Here is a 22599-nt window from a genome sequence, read left to right as displayed (position 1 = left end):
CTGCCTACTCCGCTTCGCATGTCTGCTATACCAGTAAGAGAATTAAAAACCCAGATACAGGACTGGATCTCCCTTTAGGTACATTAAGCACCTTACTATAGGCGCATGTCCGAATGTCACCTTTTTTCAGCATTTTAATTGGTCCTTTTGATTCTTCCGTGGGCCCGATTGGAAAAGCGATAAGTACTAGACTACACTTGGCCCATGTAGTCCAGTCCCCAAAAATACAAAATTGTGGAATGGAACCAAAATCTTTTTCAGATAAATGACCCAGGGGAGCCCACTTATTTAAAGGAACACTGTAGGCACCTAAATCACTTCAACTGAAGTGGTTGTGGTGCTTAGAGTTCTTCGGAGGCACCAGCTCTTGCATCACTGATAAATGGTAAACTCACTGTTTAGTAGAGATTCTCGGTCTCTGGTGTCCTGAAGTCTGGCCTCCAATGATGAAATGGGAGAGGCGCAGCTCTGCTCACGCCATAACAGGGGTAGCGCGCAGTGATTGGGTGTGAGGGTCAGGTGAGGTAGAAGAAAATTGGAAGCCCGGCTTCAGGCTGCCTGGGACTAAGAATCTCGAATAAACATTTAGTAAGCGATTAGTATACGCCATAGCCACTTCAATCCTTTCAATCCATGGAAGTGGTTATGGTGCTTACAGTATTGCTTTAATTAACATTCAAGGAACTATTCACTATATAGCATGCTGTGAGGGTTGACATCCACCTGGTGAAACGGAGATTAAAGTAGCCGAGTTTGGGAAAAAATTCCAATATTGCAATCTAATTTTGATATTATGCCCTAAAGTCGACTCATAATTCACTACTTTCAACTGCTTATCCTGCTGATAGGCAACCATCGGCACTCCAGATGTTTTGGACTACATCTCCCATAATGCTTTAACCACCTTAATGCTTGCAAAGCATCATGGGAAATGTAGTCCAAAATTATCTGGATTGCAAATGTTTGCCTACCCCTGACTTAGGGCAGTGGCTCCCGGCCGTGTCCACGAACAGTCCAGGATTTAGGTATCTTTCAATTTTGATCCAGAGGGCATTCTGACAAAACGGGGTCTATTGGTGAGACTGGAGAATTGAGTAGGGAATCACTGGGATTTGGAGATATCGCCTTAATTCCTTAAAGTAACAGGAATTTTCACAAACTTGTGAAATGTGGAGAATTTAGTGTGAAATACAATTTTAAGGCCAAATTGGAATTGGATTTGGAAAAATTCAGTCAGATGTGTTTTCAGATTGACTAGTTTGGCCTCGAATTTGACATTCACTTTGAGATTTTAACAATACACACTTTAGTGCATAACTCTGAGTGGCATTGAAACAGGTTCACTCATCTAACTGAAAATTGTTCAAAGTAAATGTAAAATGAATTTCAGATTTAAGACCGAAGTAGACGAACTGAATGCATAGCTGGAGAACTTTTCCAGTTTAACTCTTTTGGCCTTAAATTTTAAATTCACTTTGCATTTATGGCAATTCTCACTGCAGTCATTAACTCTGCCTGAATGGTTGCAACAAAATCCCAGACTTTGAGAATAAATTGAGTAACAGTGGTTTAGAAATCTTTCAATTAACTGAGGAGCAAAGATAACTCATAACATAACAGCATCTTCATGCGGGTAATAATCCTCCTGTCCAGGATTTGGAAAGTACCGTATGATGGGTAACCAGCAAACAATGTGACTGCAATGTATGAAAAGGGACTGGTTTCTGGTAAACTTTAAGAGTGGAAAATAACCACTTGTTGTAAACCTGGAGTTTGTCTAATTGGAGTGTGGTCACTTTAACAATAGGAGCCTGGATTTAGAAACCCAGTGCAGAGACCATCCTCCACCCCACCCCAAGCATGGTGAACAGACACTCATTCTACTACTGTCTTCTCCTAACTTTCTATGTACTTTATTTAATTTTTGGAGGATTAGTCTTCTCGACTTTGGAGCAACCTCACGAGGAAGACCTGAGAGTTAAAGTGGAGAATATGTGGAACGACTTCCTAGCTGCTCACCCATGTCTATCTGAGCAGAAGTTAGAAGACTTTTTGCGTAAAGCTATGGTAGCCAAGAGCTTCGGTGTGTCTGCCCTGCGCAATGTGTCCGGCTATGAGAACAGATGGGATTTTGTGTCTTCTCTCTTCTTTGCTGGGACCACCCTCACCACCATAGGTCAGTATCGCTTTATGCACATTTTGGAATTCTATTTGGTCTTTTTTTCCTCAGCCATAAATGGCTCAGTCGCTGTACATTATACATTGGAGACGCACACGAAGGTTTAATAATGGAAATGTTATGTTTTGGGACATTGTGATTTTGTTTTTAATAGATTTACCGTATCTGCAGGTTTGAATGAGGCTTTTTTTTTATATACATATTTTTTTTACAGAAATATATCTAAAATCATTGTGATATATGCACCTGGAGCTAGACTGCCCTCAGATGGTTAAAGTAGTTAGGTTATACACTAAATTGTGAATTTTTGGGAATGTTAAGTGAATATCAAATTGTAGTCACTATAATGACTGGAAAATAAAAAGTTGATTGTTTTTCTTCTTTTAATTGGAAAAACAATCATTGCATGTCAGCCTGTTTCAACCCGGAGGGTTTGGTTAGTAAACGACAAATGGCTAAACTGGGGAATGTCTTCAAATCCGCTACTTTGACCTATATTTTGTGTTTCTTAACAGTTCACGGTTTAGTAAATACGTCCCGGATGTACTCGCTAAACTGTGAAATTGTTGGAAATTCACAAAAATAGTTAAGCTGGAAACACAATTGGCCATTCCAGGTGTTAAGGGGTTAAACTGTGAACTTTGCTGGTTAATTCCTTTTCACAGGTGCCATTAACTTACAAATTCGATTTACTCATATGTTCCAGTTGGGGGAAAATTCCTAAATAAATTCACCTGCTTTCTGTCTGCGGTCAGTAGTTCGCAATATATGACCATCAGCAGCCAGCAGCCAAATTGTTAAAACCAAATTAAAGTAATAAAACAAGCTAAGGTTCCATGATCCTTTTCTTAATTAAAAGTGTCCTTTACCCATAGATGGCAGTGTGAGGGTTAACAGCGGACAGGGCATGCAGCCTCTTTTTATAACCCTCTCACCACCGTTACTTTCCAGTTTATTTTCCCTATACGAGTTTGTTTTTAAAATTGTGCTAATTCTGACATTTTTTCTACCCATATGTACCACAATTAGACTAGCTGAAATGTGTCCGGATTAAGATGGTTTATAATTTGCATTTGACCTCCAACAAATTTGGAGGTCATTTAGTTCTGGATTTTAAAAGTGACATTCTAAGTGCCATAACCACTGCAGACTGGCGCAGTGTTATGGTGCCAGGGGTCTCTTGACATCATTCCACAGTTGTGTCTAGCAGTTTTCAAACAGTTTGGCACTGGTGGGTTCTTGGGTGCCCAGCTTTGTCAAAACGTTCCCTAATTCCTTGGCAGTGAATATCGGCTGACACTAAGCCAATGCATTTAACCCAAACATTAGTATGTAAAACCGGTTAAAGGGGAAACTCCAGTGCCAGGAAAACAATCCGTTTTCCTGTCACTGCAGGTTCCCAATCCCCGGTTGCTAAAGGGGTGAAAACCACATCGCTGCTTCTCCCTCCGCGCCGCTCCTCCTTCTGACTGATCCCGCCCACCGGCCGGGGAGACCTAATGCACATGCGCGGCAATGCCGTTAATAATCTGTCTAATAATAATAATAATAATGTTGTTGGGTATCAGAAGGAATGCTGTAAGGTTGGGCTCTAAAGTCTGGGAGTGCTGAATGATATCCTGTTTAAATGGTTACTCCAAGCACCATAGCCACTTAAATTGATCAAGGTGCCTGTGGTCTGCGTGTGCAGCTATGAAATGCTACACAAACGGATATTAACCAATTGCCTGCCAGAAGTGTAACTCTTTTTCCACCGCGCCTTTGTTGCATCATTAGCAAGCTGGGAACAAAAGTTCTGGCTATTGCTAACTTTGTATGTATTTGGTGTCTGTGGTCTGCACACACAGCAAGCTCCATGCCGGATGGGCTACAAGTAGAACTTGGCTTCAGCAATGGGACGGAAGTAAAGGTTTTTTTTTTTTTTTCCTTCTCTATAATAGGATAGGGGGCACCATGACACACTGGCGGATCCCGAGCCTTATCTCGGGATGGGCACTCATAGATTATTTAAAGAAACAATCCAGACACAATAACCACTGCAGCTCTCTGTAGTGGGTATGGTGCCAGGAGTGCTGTGGTGCCCACCCAGAGTAAATAGTCAAACCGTTTAAGAACAGTTGGACAATTGACCTTGGGTCTGCCAGGATAGGGGCTGTAGTATGGGGTGGGGCCTCTAGGTAGGTAGGTGTGTGTATATGTATATGGGACAGTGTGTGTATCTGAGACAGTGTGCATATGGGGGTGCAGTGGGAGCACTGTGTTTTTGTATGAGGGGTGTAGTGTGTGCATGGGAGTGCAGTGTATATATGGGGTGCAGTGGGAACACTGTGTGTATGGGGCCAGTGTGTGTATGAGGGTGTAGTGGGGGCAGTATGTGTATAGGAGTTCAGTGGGAGCACTGTGTGTGTAGGGGAGAAGTGTGTGTATGGGGGTAGAGTGGAGGCATTGTGTGTATGGGGGTCAGGGCCGGCCTTAGGGGTGTGCGAGCTGTGCGGCCGCACAGGGCGCCATGGTGCAGGGGGCGCCCTGCGGCCGCATCGCTCACACGGCATGTCTGTTAGCCGCAATGCTAACAAGGCATTTGCCTTGGGCGGCATTTTCCAGGGGGCGGCAAAAAAAGCCGCCCCCAAATGCCCAAGGCAAATGTCTTGTTAGCCTTGCGGCTAACAGACATGCCGGGCTGCTGGGCGGTCGGGCGGCGCTGGCGGGCGGCTGGCGAGGGAGCACTTCCTCTGAGCTGTATGCTCAGCTCCCTCGCGCGCCGCAGAGTGAGGCTGGGAGCCGGAATATGACATCATATTCCGGCTCCCAGCCTCACTCTGCGGCGCGCGAGGGAGCTGAGCAAACAGCACAGAGGAAGTGTTCCCTCGCCAGCCGCCCGCCCAGCCTAGCAGCCACTGGACCACCAGGGAGGAAGAGACCCCCCCCCAGCATTCCTAAAGGTAAGGAGGCTGGGAGGGGTGTCTAAATAAATGTAAAAAAATGTGTTAATGTTAGTGTGTGTGTATGTTAGTGTGTGTCTGTGAGTGTGTTTGTCTGTTAGTGAGTGTGTGTGTGTGGCTGTCTTCCTGTGTGTGTGTGGTTGTCTGCCTGTGTGCGTGTGACTGTTTGCCTATGTGTGTGTGTGTGTGTGTGACTGTTTGCCTATGTGTGTGTGTGTGACTGTTTGCCTATGTGTGTGTGTGTGACTGTTTGCCTATGTGTGTGTGTGTGTGTGTGTGTGACTGTCTGCCAGTGTGTGTGTGTGTGTGTGTGACTGTGTGTGTGTGTGTGGCTGTCTGACAGTGTGTGTTTGACTGTTTGTCTGTGTGTGTTTGACTGTTTGTATGTGTGTTTGTGTGTGGCTGCCTGCCTGTGTGTGTGTGTGTGTGGCTGTCTGCCTGTGTGTGTGTGTGTTTGTGTGTGACTGCCTATGTGTGACTGTCTGGGCAGACTAGATGGGCTGAATGGTTCTTATCTGCCGTCACATTCTATGTCTGTGTGTGTGTTTGTGTGTGGCTGTCTGTGTATGACTGCCTGAGTGTGTGTGTGTGTGTATGGCTGTCTGCCTGCCTGTGTGTGTGTGTGTGTGTGTGTGACAGGGTGTGTGGGAAGGGGTAAGGAGTGGGGGAGGGGTGGGGGCGCTGTGAAGATTTTTTGTACAGGGCGCCCAAATGCCTAAGGCCGGCCCTGATGGGGGTAGAGTGGAGGCATTGTGTGTGTGTGGGGGTAGAGTGGAGGCATTGTGTGTGTGTGTGGGGGTAGAGTGGAGGCATTGTGTGTGTGTGTGGGGGTAGAGTGGAGGCATTGTGTGTGTGTGTGTGTGGGGGTAGAGTGGAGGCATTGTGTGTGTGTGTGGGGGTAGAGTGGAGGCATTGTGTGTGTGTGTGTGTGTGTGTGTGTGGGGGTAGAGTGGAGGCATTGTGTGTGTGTGTGTGTGGGGGGGGGTAGAGTGGAGGCATTGTGTGTGTGTGTGGGGGGGTAGAGTGGAGGCATTGTGTGTGGGGGTAGAGTGGAGGCATTGTGTGTGTGTGTGGGGGGTAGAGTGGAGGCATTGTGTGTGTGTGTGTGGGGGTAGAGTGGAGGCATTGTGTGTGTGTGGGGGTAGAGTGGAGGCATTGTGTGTGTGTGTGGGGGTAGAGTGGAGGCATTGTGTGTGTTTGTGGGGGTAGAGTGGAGGCATTGTGTGTGTTTGTGGGGGTAGAGTGGAGGCATTGTGTGTGTTTGTGGGGGTAGAGTGGAGGCATTGTGTGTTTGTGGGGGTAGAGTGGAGGCATTGTGTGTGTGTGGGGGTAGAGTGGAGGCATTGTGTGTGTGGGGGTAGAGTGGAGGCATTGTGTGTGTGGGGGTAGAGTGGAGGCATTGTGTGTGTGGGGGTAGAGTGGAGGCATTGTGTGTGTGGGGGTAGAGTGGAGGCATTGTGTGTGTGTGGGGGTAGAGTGGAGGCATTGTGTGTGTGTGGGGGTAGAGTGGAGGCATTGTGTGTGTGGGGCTAGAGTGGAGGCATTGTGTGTGTGTGGGGCTAGAGTGGAGGCATTGTGTGTGTGTGGGGGGGTAGAGTGGAGGCATTGTGTGTGTGTGGGGGGGTAGAGTGGAGGCATTGTGTGGTATGGGGCAGTGGGGGCATTGTGTGGTATGGGGCAGTGGGGGCATTGTGTGTGTGTGTATGGGGGGCAGTGGGGACATTGTGTGTGTGTGTGTATGGGGGGCAGTGGGGACATTGTGTGTGTGTGTGTGTGTGTATGGGGGGCAGTGGGGACATTGTGTGTGTGTGTGTGTGTGTGTATGGGGGGCAGTGGGGACATTGTGTGTGTGTGTATGGGGGGCAGTGGGGACATTGTGTGTGTGTGTGTGTGTGTGTGTGTATGGGGGCAGTGGGGACATTGTGTGTGTGTGTGTATGGGGGGCAGTGGGGACATTGTGTATGTATGGGGGCAGTGGGGACATTGTGTGTGTGTGTATGGGGGGCAGTGGGGACATTGTGTGTGTGTGTATGGGGGCAGTGGGGACATTGTGTGTGTGTGTGTATGGGGGGCAGTGGGGACATTGTGTGTGTGTGTATGGGGGGCAGTGGGGGCATTGTGTGTGTATGGGGGGCAGTGGGGGCATTGTGTGTGTATGGGGGGCAGTGGGGGCATTGTGTGTATGGGGGGGCATTGTGTGTATGGGGGGGCATTGTGTGTATGGGGGGGCATTGTGTGTATGGGGGGGCAGTGTGTGTATGGGGGGGCATTGTGTGTATGGGGATGCAGTGGGGGCAGTGTGTGTATGGGGGGGCAGTGGGGGCGGTGTGTGTATGGGGGGCAGTGTGTGTATGGGGGGGCAGTGTGTGTATGGGGGGGCAGTGTGTGTGTGGGGATACAGTGGGGGCAGTGTGTGTGTGTGTGTATGGGGGCAGTGGGGGCAGTGTGTGTATGGGGGCAGTGTGTGTGTGTGTATGGGGGCAGTGGGGGCAGTGTGTGTATGGGGGCAGTGGGGGCATTGTGTGTGTATAGGGGTGCAGTTTGGGCGGTGTGTGTGTATAGGGGTGCAGTTTGGGCGGTGTGTGTATAGGGGTGCAGTTTGGGCAGTGTGTGTATGGGGGGCAGTGTGTGTATGGGGGGGCAGTGTGTGTGTGTGTGGGGATACAGTGGGGGCAGTGTGTGTGTGGGGATACAGTGGGGGCAGTGTGTGTGTGGGGATACAGTGGGGGCAGTGTGTGTGTGGGGGGGCAGTGTGTGTGTGGGGGGGCAGTGGGGGCAGTGTGTGTATGGGGGCAGTGAGGGCATTGTGTGTATAGGGGTGCAGTTTGGGCGGTGTGTGTATAGAGGTGCAGTTTGGGCGGTGTGTGTATAGGGGTGCAGTTTGGGCAGTGTGTGTATAGGGGAGAAGTGTGTATGGGGGTGCAGCGGGGTAGTGTGTGTATGGGGTACAGTGGGTGCAGTGGGGGTAGTGTGTGTATGGGGTAAAAGTGTGTGTATGGGGGTATAGTGGGGGCAGTGTGTGTGGTGGGGCAGTGTGTGTAGTTGGGGGAGGGGGTTGATTAAAAAAAATGTTAGTTGTTTTAAAAATTAAAATAAAATTATTTATATCCCCCCTCCCTTCTTACCTTTGCACAGGGAGGGGGGATATCAATTCTGAAGCCCTGGTGGTCCTCGTGGAGAATCCCTGGCGGTTCTATTGGGGAGTGAACTCTAGCCTGCACCTTCTGGGCTAGAGTTTACTCTTGTGAGAACTGAGTGTAGCCATGGCAACGCTCCGTGCTCGCGAGAGGAGACCCGGTGGAGCTGCAAGCTAGAGCTCCCAGGTCTCCTCTCCCTCCTCTCTCTGTGCTGGCCGCCCAGCTGATCTCTGATCTCCCCTCCGGTCCGTGAAGGCACCCAGCAGGGCTGGTGCTTGGATAGCTCCGGCCCTGCTGGTTGGAGCATCGGCTCTCGGGGGGGGGGGGGGGGGTAGGGGCAATTGCCCTGTTGCCCCCCCCCCCCTGGATCTGCCACTGCCATGACAGCAAGGGTTACACTAACCAAAAACAGCATCTTATCAATTGTTTGAAGTAATTCTTGAACTAAATAGTTATGTTTTGTGAGTGACACTGTTTAATGTATTGTTGTAATTGACTTCTTTCCTCCTTCTTGTCTTTCCCCAGGCTATGGACATCCTTTTCCGATCTCCTGGGCTGGAAAGTTATTCTGTCTGATGTACTCAATGATTGGCATTCCACTTACCTTCTCCATTCTGTCCATCACCGCTCGGAACATGCTCATATTGTTTCGTGACAAACCCATCCATAATATTCGAATTTATTTTCGTGTTTCCAAGAAAAGGCTGGAATGGATCCACGCACCTATTTTAATAACTCTCATATTGGCCATGTTCTTTTTGGTTCCAGCAGTTATATTTGATCTTGTTGAGGGAAACTGGGAATATCTAGATGCTGTTTATTTCTGTTTTATCTCTTTAACCACTGTTGGACTTGGAGACTATGTTCCAGGAGAGCAAAGTGGTCAACAGATGCCAGTCCTTTACAAGGTGATGGTTATTGGTAAGTACTTACAGCCAGATTATATGTCTGTGGCTCACATTTGCTGATCATTTGCTGATCTTCATTGAATGCTTTAAATGTGACTATTCACTTCTTTATGTCATAGTGTATTTCTTTGGCCTTCAGAACTTAACCCCTTAAGGACCAAACTTCTGGAATAAAAGGGAATCATGACATGTCACACATGTCATGTGTCCTTAAGGGGTTAAAGGACCCCTACGGGCTCCATAACAACTTCAATGGAATTAAGTTATGATCCGAGGAGGTCTCAGTTGCTTGCTTACCTGCATGCAAAGTCTTCATCGCGATTGCCCAACGACTCTGACCCTTTACTTTTATTCTTACCTGAGTCAGGAAGCCTCGGTCCAGGCACCCTATTCACAAAACAGAGAGAAAAAGGAAAGTATATATTTTTCACTCCATTTTGTAAACGGGGACCTACTAATAGGTGGTGTCCATTTTGACTGGAAAGGACTTTTAGGGTCAGAGTTGACAGTTACAAGCTTGAACACTTTGAGACTAAACCATTTGTTAATGGCATAACCCCAGAAGGTAGGCAGGTGCCCAGGACCTCCTAGCACCATAACCACTTCATTCCAATGTCCCTTTAACTTGGTAATTCATATTAGATGGGACATATTCATTGTTTTTATATGGTATATTTTTGCTCCTTTTAATAAATGACATTACTCTTTAATATTAGTTATATTCTAAATTATTTAGAAGTAGGCAACCTTCAGCACTCCAGATCTTGTGGACTACATGTCTCCTAGTGCTGCGAGAGCGTTATGGGAGATGTAGACCACAACATCTGGAGTTCTGAAGGTTGCCTAACCCTTCTCTAAAATATTCTGTGCCTATTAATGGATAAAGGGGTGTTCTTTTAAATAATGGTGTATAAAGGTGTTGAATCCCCCCAGGGATGTCCTCCGGTGGCTGCACAAGGTGTCCCGTACCCTGCACAACTGGTGTAAGCTCTTACCATATTAGCTGCTCTGCTGCCGAATGATAGGTTAAAGTGAGACTTTAAAAATAAGCCGTGAAAGATTTCCTTCCCCACCACTACATAAAGTCACAAACACATCCCTCATCCACCACGGACACAATTTCCAGTCTGCCTTTTCCTGCTGCACCTTGGTGAATGCGATATGGACTTGAATATTGTATTGGCAGGGACAGGGGAGGGGATGTATTAGGCTGTCTGAATGTCATCATAATAAAGTACAAAAAAATATTTTAAAAAAACTAAAATGGTTTTAGGACGACATTTTTCTAGTTATTTACTGACTGTGTTTTTCCAAAAAGTTGGCTGGTATAGTAGGCAAAGTGTCAGAGCCAAGGTTCACAATCCTTTGTTTTTGAACACTTTTCTCTATGAGGCTCGAATTTTGTGAGGATGTAATGTGACATAACAAAGGAGTGTTTAATGTACCCTTAAAGTGTAACCAAAACTAATAATCATATGAACTTGGCATTCTTTTTCGGACTAATATAAATTATTCCAAATTTGGGGGAATTTGTTCATTCATACAAATCGCAAATTAATTGATTGTAATTTCTTTTTTTTTTTTTTAAAAACCCACCTAAATGCTTGTTGGGTGCAAATTCGTCCAGCCCTTGTTTTAATTACCAGTAGGTAGCTACAGACTCCCTCCTTGTAATTAGATCATTTAAAAATAGAATCTTCCTACTGCTTCCTTCTCGCAATCCCCCGACTGGTTAAATTAACTCTGCATACCTTGTTCATAAAAGCGATCTCCTGAGTCAAGCAACAAATAAAGATTAGGGGGGAGTCAATATGACCCCCATATTAGTATAAACCTTTTGTGCTGTGTGTAGGGGCATGTCTACTAAACAGAAAGCCAGTGGATTCCTGCTCCCTCGCTTTGCCTCCACACTGGCGATATCTACATAATAAAGCATGGGGGTTATTAAATAAAATGAATGGGTGGACTTAATGTCCCCCCGAAGCCCCTCCTGTAGGTGAGGGCTATTAAAAAAAACATGCAAGAGGGTTAAACTACTAATGACTGGGGGAGTTAAGACAAAAGAACAAGGGGACGTGCTGTTAAACCCTAAAGAATATCAGCCCGCTGGAGTGCTTTAGGCAGCTCTGATTATTGGAGTGTCTCTGCACGGCATTGCAGAACAGCTGCAATTAAATTGAAATAATGTCTCACTTTCCAGCCTCTTTGGAACAAAATGCAATTAAAATGTTTAAAAGGGGATGAATAAAAAGTATTAATAAAATAAAATGGATAAAATTATATAATGTAAATATATACAGAATACTAAAGTGTGTACTGTGTGAAATATTGATATCGCGGGTTTGAGGGATTTCATGACATTTATAGAGTAAAAAAATTAGAATGTCCATTTCAACGAAAGTATCCAATTCTGTGATTCCTGCTCAGTTTTGTACTTTCTCCTGGCTAATGCATTACTTCTCGATGTACTAATTACATTCTGAAGCTTCCTATTGCATGAGATCCACTCAAGCGTTTTTAATTAAAATATATTTTTTTATTCAATTAGCCTAAGTATACAGCTGTTTTCACGTTGGTCTCTGTAGCGAGAATATTCACAGCAGCTATTATTGGAAAACTCTAAGTATTTGGCAATTTGCAGGAGCTTTATTTATTTATTTTTAACTCTGCTGGGCACAAATATTTCTACAAACATTCCTGTGCGTAAATACAAATTATTTATATTTCATGAATTTTTCCTATCATACTGTCCTGGTAAACACACCCTAATGCTCTCTCTCTCTTTCCAGGACTTCAATATTATTTTCACTAATGTTATTATGTACCTCCCAACTGTCCCGATTTTTCAGGTACTGTCCACTTTTGGCGACACCAGGGAATTATCCTCAACAATCATAGCCTGAGCTCATTATAAGATGTTCTTGCACTATGTTCATGACATTAGGTCCCTCCATGGAGCACTGAGACAGCATTCCCTGCATGTCCTGCACTCAGTGGGCCGATCTGAGTGATGGGCAGGCAGTCTGGTGCCATTTACTCAGGCCACCATTCCCCGCATCCTTTTTTTTTTTTTTTTTTTTTTTTTTTTTTACATTTCGGAGCCAGTAGTGCGATCATGTCACTGGCCAGCCCCTCTTACCTTATTCCTACCAGCGTCTCAGGAAACCGGGGTTAGGCGTTATTGGTTCCTCTATATAACAATTTGTGTTTGCGATTCGAAAAATAAAATTAAAAGTAGAAACCAACATTGTTTTATTTACTCTGTCCAAGAGCTGCCTCCGTCTTGTCTCCTTATTAAAGCGGCACTTTCCTGGCAACATCCGTTTGTTTTTGTACCCCCCTCATGACCCAACTACATTTTATTGTGTCCCTATTCACCCATCTACGCCCTTTATATCCCCCGTTTCACCTCTTTTTAAAACCTATTTATTTCTTGTATAGATCTAAGTCCTGGGCGCCGCCATCTTACTCTTGCCAGACACGTCATTTGCCATCACTAGATAGCGCTGTGAATTCCAGCACAAGCCCAGTTTAACACTTTGGCATTCGCTATTGTCCGAAATTTGGACGGGAATTTCAGCTATTCGCTTATCAGTCAAAAAGACGAATGAATAGAATTTACAAAGAAGGAGCGAAGACCAAATTTCAATTCCATTTTCATTCATTAATTTAGTTTATTACAAGGAGGGATTTACCGTCTCGTGGTTCTCTCTTTGCAATTAGTAAAAATAGAAGCCGTGGGTAGCTCTTCTCCCCGCCACTTCCTAAACTCCCCCCCCATGTCCTCCCACAGGGGGGATATAGTTCGCCCCCATGCCCCATTAGTGGGGATTATTTAACTAAACAGGGAACCTAGTGTCTCCACCCCACCCCCTTCAATGAGTGGCGGGTGGGGGCCCTAAGTGTTAATGGAGAACCGTTTGTCTCCCCTCTGTCCCCTTTTAGTGGTGGGTGGGGGCCCAGAGTGATAAGGAGGGGGGCACCTACTGTCTCCCCCCCGGCTCCCTTGGGGATACCTAGTCACTTAGGGCGTCTTTATGGGTGGAGCAGGGGGGAGACAGTAGGTCCTACCCCCTTATCACTGGCTGCAAACTGTTTAATAGACGTGCATAGCATGTAGGGGCAGGAGCAAGTTTCTAAACGCCCTTATTTACTAATACTAAATATTTTCTAATTAGTAAAACTGGCTGAAAGACTGATTTTTGGCCTTTTCAGCTTTTTAGTAAATAGCTCCCTAATATGGTGTGAATTAGGGGGCTTTCTACTAATCATCTGCAAGATGCAACACGGATCAGATCCTTCTTCTGAATGAAATTACGAACCAAAAATAATACTGAATTTCATGCGAACATGAATGGACAAACTGTGGGCATTCGGTTCAGATGAAATTTGGTAAATTCACCGGCTCTTAGTCTGCATGACAGAACTTTCAGGAATGGAGAATGGAGGAATTGCAAGAACACAGAGGAGGCCGAGTATTGTGGGAAAACGTTTTCTGACCACAGGAAATGGATTGGACTTGAGCTCCTCCTTTGGTCGAAGAAAGTCAAGCATAGGAAAAATACTTAAGACAAAGCAGTCCCTATTTTGTCTATTTTTTTTTTTTTTACTGCTTTGGAGCTCTGTGCTGCATTTGTGTTAAGTGCCTGTTACCACGAGCTTTACTGCTTTGGAGCTCTGGGATACAGTAATATACTTTGCCTGTTACCATGAGCTTTACTACTTTGGAGCTCTGGGATACAGTAATATACTTTGCCTGTTACCATGTTAGTTACTACTTTGGAGCTCTGGGATACAGTAATATACTTTGCCTGTTACCATGTTAGTTACTACTTTGGAGCTCTGGGATACAGTAATATACTTTGCCTGTTACCATGTTAGTTACTACTTTGGAGCCCTGGGATACAGTAATATACTTTGCCTGTTACCATGTTAGTTACTACTTTGGAGCTCTGGGATACAGTAATATACTTTGCCTGTTACCATGTTAGTTACTACTTTGGAGCTCTGGGATACAGTAATATACTTTGCCTGTTACCATGTTGGTTACTACTTTGGAACCCGGGGATACATTTGTAGATATTGCTTGTTACCATGTGAGTTACTGCTTTGGAGCCCTGGGATACATTTGTACATATTGCTTGTTACCATTTTGGTTACTACTTTGGAGCTCTGGGATACATTTGTACATATTGCTTGTTGCCATGTGAGTTACTGGTTTGGAGCTCTGGGATACATTAATTCACATTATTGCCATGTCAGTTACTGCTTTGGAGCTCTGGGATACATTAATTCACATTGTTGCCATGTCAGTTACTGCTTTGGAGCTCTGGGATACATTAATTCACATTGTTGCCATGTCAGTTACTGCTTTGGAGCTCTGGGATACATTAATTCACATTGTTGCCATGTCAGTTACTGTTTTGGAGCTCTGGGGTACATTAATTCACATTGTTTGTTGCCATGTGAGTTACTGCTTTGGAGCCCTGGGATACATTCCTACACATTGATTGTTACCATGTGACTTACTGATTTGGAGCTCTGGATACAGTCATATACTATGCTTGTTGCCATGTCAGTTACTGTTTTGGAGCTCTGGGGTACATTAATTCACATTGTTGCCATGTCAGTTACTGTTTTGGAGCTCTGGGGTACGTTAATTCACATTGTTGCCATGTAAGTTACTGTTTTGGAGCTCTGGGGTACATTAATTCACATTGTTGCCATGTCAGTTACTGTTTTGGAGCTCTGGGATACGTTAATTCACATTGTTTGTTGCCATGTAAGTTACTGTTTTGGAGCTCTGGGGTACGTTAATTCACATTGTTTGTTGCCATGTGAGTTACTGTTTTGGAGCTCTGGGGTACATTAATTCACATTGTTTGTTGCCATGTCAGTTACTGTTTTGGAGCTCTGGAATACATTAATTCACATTGTTGCCATGTGAGTTACTGTTTTGGAGCTCTGGGGTACATTAATTCACATTGTTGCCATGTAAGTTACTGTTTTGGAGCTCTGGGGTACATTAATTCACATTGTTGCCATGTCAGTTACTGTTTTGGAGCTCTGGGATACGTTAATTCACATTGTTTGTTGCCATGTAAGTTACTGTTTTGGAGCTCTGGGGTACATTAATTCACATTGTTGCCATGTCAGTTACTGTTTTGGAGCTCTGGGATACGTTAATTCACATTGTTTGTTGCCATGTGAGTTACTGTTTTGGAGCTCTGGGGTACATTAATTAACATTGTTTGTTGCCATGTCAGTTACTGTTTTGGAGCTCTGGGATACGTTAATTCACATTGTTTGTTGCCATGTGAGTTACTGTTTTGGAGCTCTGGGGTACATTAATTCACATTGTTTGTTGCCATGTCAGTTACTGTTTTGGAGCTCTGGGATACATTAATTCACATTGTTGCCATGTCAGTTACTGTTTTGGAGCTCTGGGATACATTAATTCACATTGTTGCCATGTCAGTTACTGTTTTGGAGCTCTGGGATACGTTAATTCACATTGTTTGTTGCCATGTGAGTTACTGTTTTGGAGCTCTGGGATACATTCATGAACTCTCCGCATTACTGAGTGGCCCAACACGTTACCGAACGTTTCATTAGGGTAACAATGTTTATTACATACCGGTAGTTTAAATGCAACCCTACCATTTTTTTTGTGTTGTAAGTTTGGGATCAAAGTGCCCGTTATTTATATTTAATTTTGTATTTATGTATTTCTTTTTCTGGAAGGGTTTATTATGTGTAACTGGATAAATGTGTGTGTGGCCTTTGAGGAGCCTTGTATAGCAGAGGTTGGTCCTTGGGTAGGTGTGCAGCACACATCAGTTTATCAGGAAAATATGATTATTTCTATCACCTTGTGTATGGTTAACCCAACTTAATAATTCTGATTTATATAAAGGTTAAACTAGGACGTCTGTGGTTTTCACAGTAAATAGATTGTTTGATGTTAACCCTTTCACTACTAACAATGTTTAAACTGTGCTGAAGATGCCAAACTCCCTCATAAAAGAAGCTTCAAAAAGCATAGAGTCCTACTGCTGGGGAAGGGGATATCCTAAACATCGACAAATTAAGCTTAATGACGTCGTTTTAGTGTATATTTCAAGCTCCTGTAGTTTCACAGTTCAATTCTCTGCCACGTAGAGTAAGAGAATTGCTTGTGTTTACATTGCCCTACCAGCACCTTTTCTTGTCAGGATTCCCCCATATTACTTTCTCTCTGATCAGCATTTACCTGTATGACTTCTAGGTTCTCGCCGATCCAACTCCGCCCATGCGTCTGACGTCATGTTCTTCCCTGTTAAAAGGAAGTTGCGGCCCCATTCACATTGCTCAATCAATTTGTTACCTACATATTGCAAATTGCCGATGGAGCTCCTCCTATTGATTACCCGTGTACCGAACCTCTTACCTGATCCTGACTGCGCTGACTTCTCCTCTCTCAGACTCTGAACAGAATTAACTACGATCTCCTCTAATCCTCCATATACAATCCCCATTATTGTACTGGAAAGGACTTCCATTCTCAGCATCCACAGGAACAAAGTTCTTCAGTGAGTTCTCCAGTTACTAGGATTAATAATTGGATCAGACCTTAAAGTTATTGGAAGGATAAAGGGAATACATATGTCTGCCCTCTGGGATTCTATTACCACTTGTTTGCTACATTGAAAGTTCAATTACAGCTGATTGCTTGTATCTAATTGTTTCATTTATTTGTTGGAGTCTAAAAGGACAATAACTACTATCCGAATCAGGATCTTCTTTATTTTCTACATTTCACTATTGAAACCTAACGGACTCTGTCACATTCCTAAAACAGGAATTGCCTTTCTCCTATGCATTATTTGAAGTCTAATGGACGGTATTCTATATTCCTAATCAAGGAGTTGCCTTATTTCATTATTGCTACTGAAGGCTATTTTCTGTGGAGCAATCCTAAACAAGATTACCATTGCTAGATGGGGTATATTTTTCAGTTTATATTGCTGCAGAAGATTGTTAAAGTGAAAATAACGTATTTCAATAAATCAAACCTTCTTAAAGTGACAGCATCCCGTTTATTCTTTCACCTGCAGTTGAGTTCCAAATTAAGTTTTTCTAAAAGTATTACACTGTGACGCAATATTTTATTTTCAGTCAGATCCTACAGCATAATATGTTAAAAGAACACTATAGGGTCAGTAACACAAACATGTATTCCTGACCCTGTAGTGTGAGAGCCACCATCTAGCCCCCACGGCCCTATCTTGCCTCCGTAAATATAGTAAAATCTTACTTGTATTCAAGTCTGCAGTTGCTGCCTCTGCTAGTTCTGCCCCTGATATGTCTGCTGACATTAAGTGGTGGTCTGAGTCAACCACAGTGCTTCCCCATAGGATTGGCTGAGACTGTCAAGGAGGCAGATCAGGGGCAGAGCCAGCAAAAGCCAAACACAGCCCTGGCCAATCAGCATCTCCTCATAGAGATGAATTGAATCTATGCAACTCTGTGAGGAAGGTTCAGTGTCTGCATGCAGAGGAAGGAGATACTGAATGCCAGTCATACTGTGCAGCACTGACCCAGGAAGCACCTCTAGCAGCCATCTGAGGAGTGGCCAGTGGAGATATCTGGCCATCTGGGTCATTAAAAATACCTATAAGCAAGGTATTTGACTAATTTTCTTTATCTATTTCTGTAACACCTACTGTATGCCAAAAATTCTATGTTTACCTATATATCGGGATACGCATGGGTTTTGTTTCAATTTTGTTCACTTTCAAATTTTGGTTAGTACAGAATAAAAGAAAAATGATCAGTTTCGAACAAAAGAAAATAAGGAAATATAAATCGCTTCCAAAATTCAGATGCCAATTACTCCCTTTGTGGGTTCTGTTAAGCAGTTGGCTCCCTAATTTTTTTTTTTTCAATTTGACAATTTTTATTGATTATCCAAATATCGTAACTGGGGTACAGAAGGAAAAAAAGGGGAGGGTAAGAAGACACTTATATTACGACAGTCATTTTACAGTGAGACAATTTCAGAAATCATAATCGGAATACACATGTGCTCGTTTCTGGTGCCTTATCGTAAGCTCGTCTGTATGATTTGTCTCCTAATCGTTATTACTGTGCTCCCATAGGTGGAGGGGGGGGGGGGTCTGAAGGAGGGGGGGGGAAATGGGAACAGGGTACCTTACTTCGCTATAAGTGTGTACAAAGTGGGTTCGTTTCCTGCCTCTCACTCTAGGGCCCGCTGACCTTGTGTATTGTGCCCGTGTATCTCAACTTCGCCTCTTGAATATAGACGCTCATTCCTGTTTCTTGGTTTGTCTATTGCTCCTATCCTAGGGTTTTCGGCTCCCTAATTTTGTTATTCTCTCCTTAAAAATGTTAATCCTACATAATCCTACAAGTTAGGGAGCTATATACTAAACTGCTGGAAGACCAGAATTTAGAATATATATATATATATTTTCATAATTAAGGGGACCAAATTAGGAAGCTATATACTAAACAAAAGAGAGCAAAATTCATAAACTGGCTTTTTAAAAAACATTTTTTTAGTTGTTTAGAAGATAAGACCCTAATTTCCTATTGTGTATTCCAAATACATTCTATATACATGCAATGCACACATGCTGCATACATTATACATGCAGCACATACATTTTATATGTTAGATTTCCATATTTAAGGATACCAAAATAGTTTATCTACTAAACAAAACTCCCTCTGGAATTTGGTACCCTTAAAGGGACACTATTGTCACCAAAACAACTGCAGCTTAATATAGTTCTGGTGAGTATAATCAGTCCCTTTTAGGCTTTTTACAGTAAACACTGTCTTTTCAGAGAAAATGTAGTGTTCACATTACAGCCTAGGGACACCTCTAGTAGCCACTCTTCAGATGGCTGCTAGAGGTGCTTCCTGGGGCAGTGCGGCACAGTGTGACTGACGTTCAGCATCTCAATGCTCTGCATGGAGACACTGAACTTTCCTAATAGATATACATTGATTCAATGCATCTCTATAAGGAGATGTTGATTGGTCAGGGCAGTGTTTGGCTCTCCTCTTACCCCACCTCCTTGGCTGACATCATCAGAATTGACAAGCTCTGTCAATCCAATGCTTTCCAATGGAAAACATTGTGATTGGCTGAGATAATCCATTCTGATGATGTCAGCCAAGAAGGTGGAAAGGGGTTCAGCACCAGATGCGAGGAGCCCCCCTCAAATTTAGAGGCACTAGAAAAAGGAGAGTAAATCACCTTTTCTAAACTGAGGTATGAGGTTTGAAAGTGCCCCTTCAAATATGGCAGTCACATATAGGTAGATGGAATGTACATGATACTAAATTAGGGAGCTCCCTACTAAAAAGGTAAAAGAGCAATATTAAGAATTTTATTATTTTTATTTTAGCTTTCTCATTTACTTTCCTTGCGTGGGATTGCCGTATGAATGCCTACAAATTCCCAAATAAGGAAGCTAACTGCTAAACCGCTCCCTAATTATTGCAATCCCTCATCAAGATATCAGACCAGGGAGTGATCTACTTAACACTTTATCCAAAATAATTAGTTTTTTCGTTCATTCTGAAATTGTCTGTTTGTTTCATTTCCGTTTGTAAAGAATTCTGAAATTTGAGCGCTTCTGAATTGCAAAATCAGACTAAACTAATCTCACATGTCTACTAATATGTATATTGTAGACCTTTATTGAAATATTGCAAAAAAAGGACACTGCATACCTTCAGAAGCTTTTCAGTAGCCCAATATTTCAACAGAAGGGGAGAGCAAAAGGAAAAAGAAACAATATGTAAATATCTACAATATTGTAATGTTTTTTATATTTATCTGGATAGCAATCTATACACAAAACAGCTAATTTTCTAATAAATTTATGTGCTCGCTATGCACCCCGTGTTTGGGGGGAAAAAAATGATACTAGTATATTATTTAAACATAAACTTTTAGCTAGTTGGTTAATTTTTTTTCTGTTATTACACATGAAACTTCTTTTATTTATTTTATCCTTTTTTTTTTTCCTTGAGTTGAAAAGTGTTCTGTGTGTATTAAGTACACAAGAAATTGCTATATTAAAGTTTATATAATTTTTGGAGTAGTACATTTTGCAGTACACAGGAAAGACTTTTCTTGGGCAGTCAAGTTAAATAGCGTAAGAAACCATTTAAATTGGAACCATTTAAATAACGAAGATCAAAGTAAATTTAGTTTAAAGGGACACTCTAGGGGTACCACAACCACTACAGCTTGTTTCTATAGTGGTTCTTGGGTAAAGAGACTGTCCGTGCAGACAGTGTTTACGTTGCCCCTATGACCACCCCTAGGGGCTGTCACTCAAACACCTACTAGAGGGACTTCCTGGCTGCAGTCATGCAATCTTTGCAGGATTGACGTTCAGAACATTGCATGGAGACCCCAATCACTCCCCATAGAGATGCATTGAGTCAATTCACCTCTATGGGGAGACTTATTAGTGTTGCATTTTGATTTGCCACGCATTTGTACTTGGATTGGCTGAGATCAGGATTGATGATCTGACAGAGTGGACAAGAGGCCATGATGTGACTGACACGCCGGGGGTTTAAAGGTGAGGGGATCACTTTATTTTTGTTCTTCTAAATGTGGTGGGACACGTATAATTCTCTAACATTTACACATACATGTGTGTGTGTGTGTTCCGTGCTCCTAATGTTGCTATTCCGTATAAGGTATTATGGATACTGGGGGGAGGTGGGTGCATTCAGCATCATTATCTTTGAGAAATTCATATAATCACCTATTTAATTTTTTTCTACTGGATCCTTATTTTAGGTTATTTATTAGTGGGACTGGCTGCTGTGCTTCTTGCGGTAGAAACGACAAAGAGCCTTTTGAATTGTGACAGATTGTTTAATCTGTTCCTGCTCGGATGCGAAGATGTTCGAAGAGATGAGGAAGCAGACCCAGTATTAACGAATGATCTAGAAGATTCTTTTGTGCAGAGACATGATGAAACAACAAGAAGAAGAGTTCCACATTCTCTGTCTCCTACACCTGAGAAATTCTATGGCACCATAAGCCCCAGTTAAAATGAATTCTTACATCATGTATAGAATCTTCCACATGTATCTGTCTATATTTCATTCTGGACCTTTTAGTTAAGATGAGAACGTTTACTGAAGGTTCCAGGAGCCAAAGTGAAAGACTTTTTGGGCACCTCATATCTCCTGAAACTGGCGTTAAATCATCTAGGGGGTGAGTTGCTGGGAATCAGCTAGGGAATTGCACATTTTTAGTCCAAAGTATTGAAACTGGAAAAATTATTCAACCTAGGTATTACTGAATGACATTTGCAATTCCCTTGTCAGTGCTAGACAATTCTGGGTTAAGTCGGTAAACTCAAGTTTCTTATGTCCTAATTTTATTTTTATATTTACCATGTAACACTTCACGACTACTCACAACAAGTTAACACAATGTTTCTGCCTCGTCAATGTTTTTTTTGCAATTTTTAACAATTAGTTATGATTCACCTAATTATGCTGTAATTAGCCAATGGTCTTAAAAATGAATCTTTCCTTAGACACACTTTGAGGTTCCACTTTTATATTTGTATCTCCTGATTTCACCATTATAATATGTTCAGCAATCTAGTTATGTTTCCAGAACTGGGTAAAATGAAGCAAAACCCAATGCCATTCAGCTTTGTGTATGTCTTGGGACAACTTTTAAATCTATGTGGGCTATTAGTGTTTTCTTGTTTTTTTGTGGTTTTCATACAAGACTGTTTTTTGTGTGTTTTTTTTTTTTGGTTTTGCACCAAATTAATTCTATTATTATAAATTACTAATAAACTTTATTATATTAAAAAACTTTACTTATTTTCTTTAATTCACCAAAGTTTATTTCTAATAACAGATATAAAAAAAATATATAATTTTAAATAAGACGGTGTTTAAATAATAATGGTGTAGTATTCCTTACATTTCTTTAGGTGGGTTCCTTCTATAACCGTTTAGGAAAAAGCATATTTAGAAGCTGTAATTTCATTAACAATATCTCCCATAATGCAATAAGTCAAAGTAAGAGTTGTGAGAAAAGGGTGAACTCCTTATACATGGCTTTAGTGGAGGCCCCCCAAAGATGTCCACCAGCTTGACCCCCCATTCTGCTCCATGTTTGTCCCCTCATCTTATTCAATGAATTTGATAACACTATCCAAAACCAGAATTCAGACTGGCTTTGGCTAAATTAGTTCAGTTTATTTGTTTTCCATAGAATGACACAAACCATGTGCTATAGTCTATATTTGCACCCCCCCCCCCCCACTTAACTCATTAGTTTACATTTTTACCTTTTTATTCATAGCATTTTAAACTAACTTTTTTATTTTATTTGTATTTTAGTCTTGGTATATCTGTCCTTATATTTG

General features: G+C 42.7%; 1 protein-coding gene across 1 annotated transcript; it reads left to right on the top strand.

The window, feature by feature from the left end:
* The first annotated feature begins 1843 nt into the window (after positions 1 to 1843).
* Positions 1844 to 21904, top strand: LOC134582842 (potassium channel subfamily K member 1-like). Its single transcript, XM_063439505.1, has 3 exons — positions 1844 to 2176; positions 8784 to 9179; positions 21000 to 21904. The coding sequence occupies exons 1-3, from the start codon at positions 1861 to 1863 to the stop codon at positions 21254 to 21256; spliced, it is 969 nt and encodes a 322-aa protein (XP_063295575.1). The 5' UTR covers positions 1844 to 1860; the 3' UTR covers positions 21257 to 21904.
* Positions 21905 to 22599: the final 695 nt, after the last annotated feature.

The sequence above is a fragment of the Pelobates fuscus genome, chromosome 13 (genome assembly GCF_036172605.1).
Source record: "Pelobates fuscus isolate aPelFus1 chromosome 13, aPelFus1.pri, whole genome shotgun sequence".
In the NCBI taxonomy this organism is placed as follows: domain Eukaryota; kingdom Metazoa; phylum Chordata; class Amphibia; order Anura; family Pelobatidae; genus Pelobates; species Pelobates fuscus.
This window is presented reverse-complemented; position numbering and strand designations above follow the sequence as displayed.

Excerpts from the sequence above, each read along its gene's own strand:
- LOC134582842 (XM_063439505.1), top strand. The coding sequence starts at position 1,861 with ATGGTGAACAGACACTCATTCTACTACTGTCTTCTCCTAACTTTCTAT. Across the intron at positions 2,177-8,783 it reads GACCACCCTCACCACCATAG|GCTATGGACATCCTTTTCCG; the intron begins GTCAGTATCGCT and ends GTCTTTCCCCAG. Across the intron at positions 9,180-20,999 it reads TTACAAGGTGATGGTTATTG|GTTATTTATTAGTGGGACTG; the intron begins GTAAGTACTTAC and ends TCCTTATTTTAG.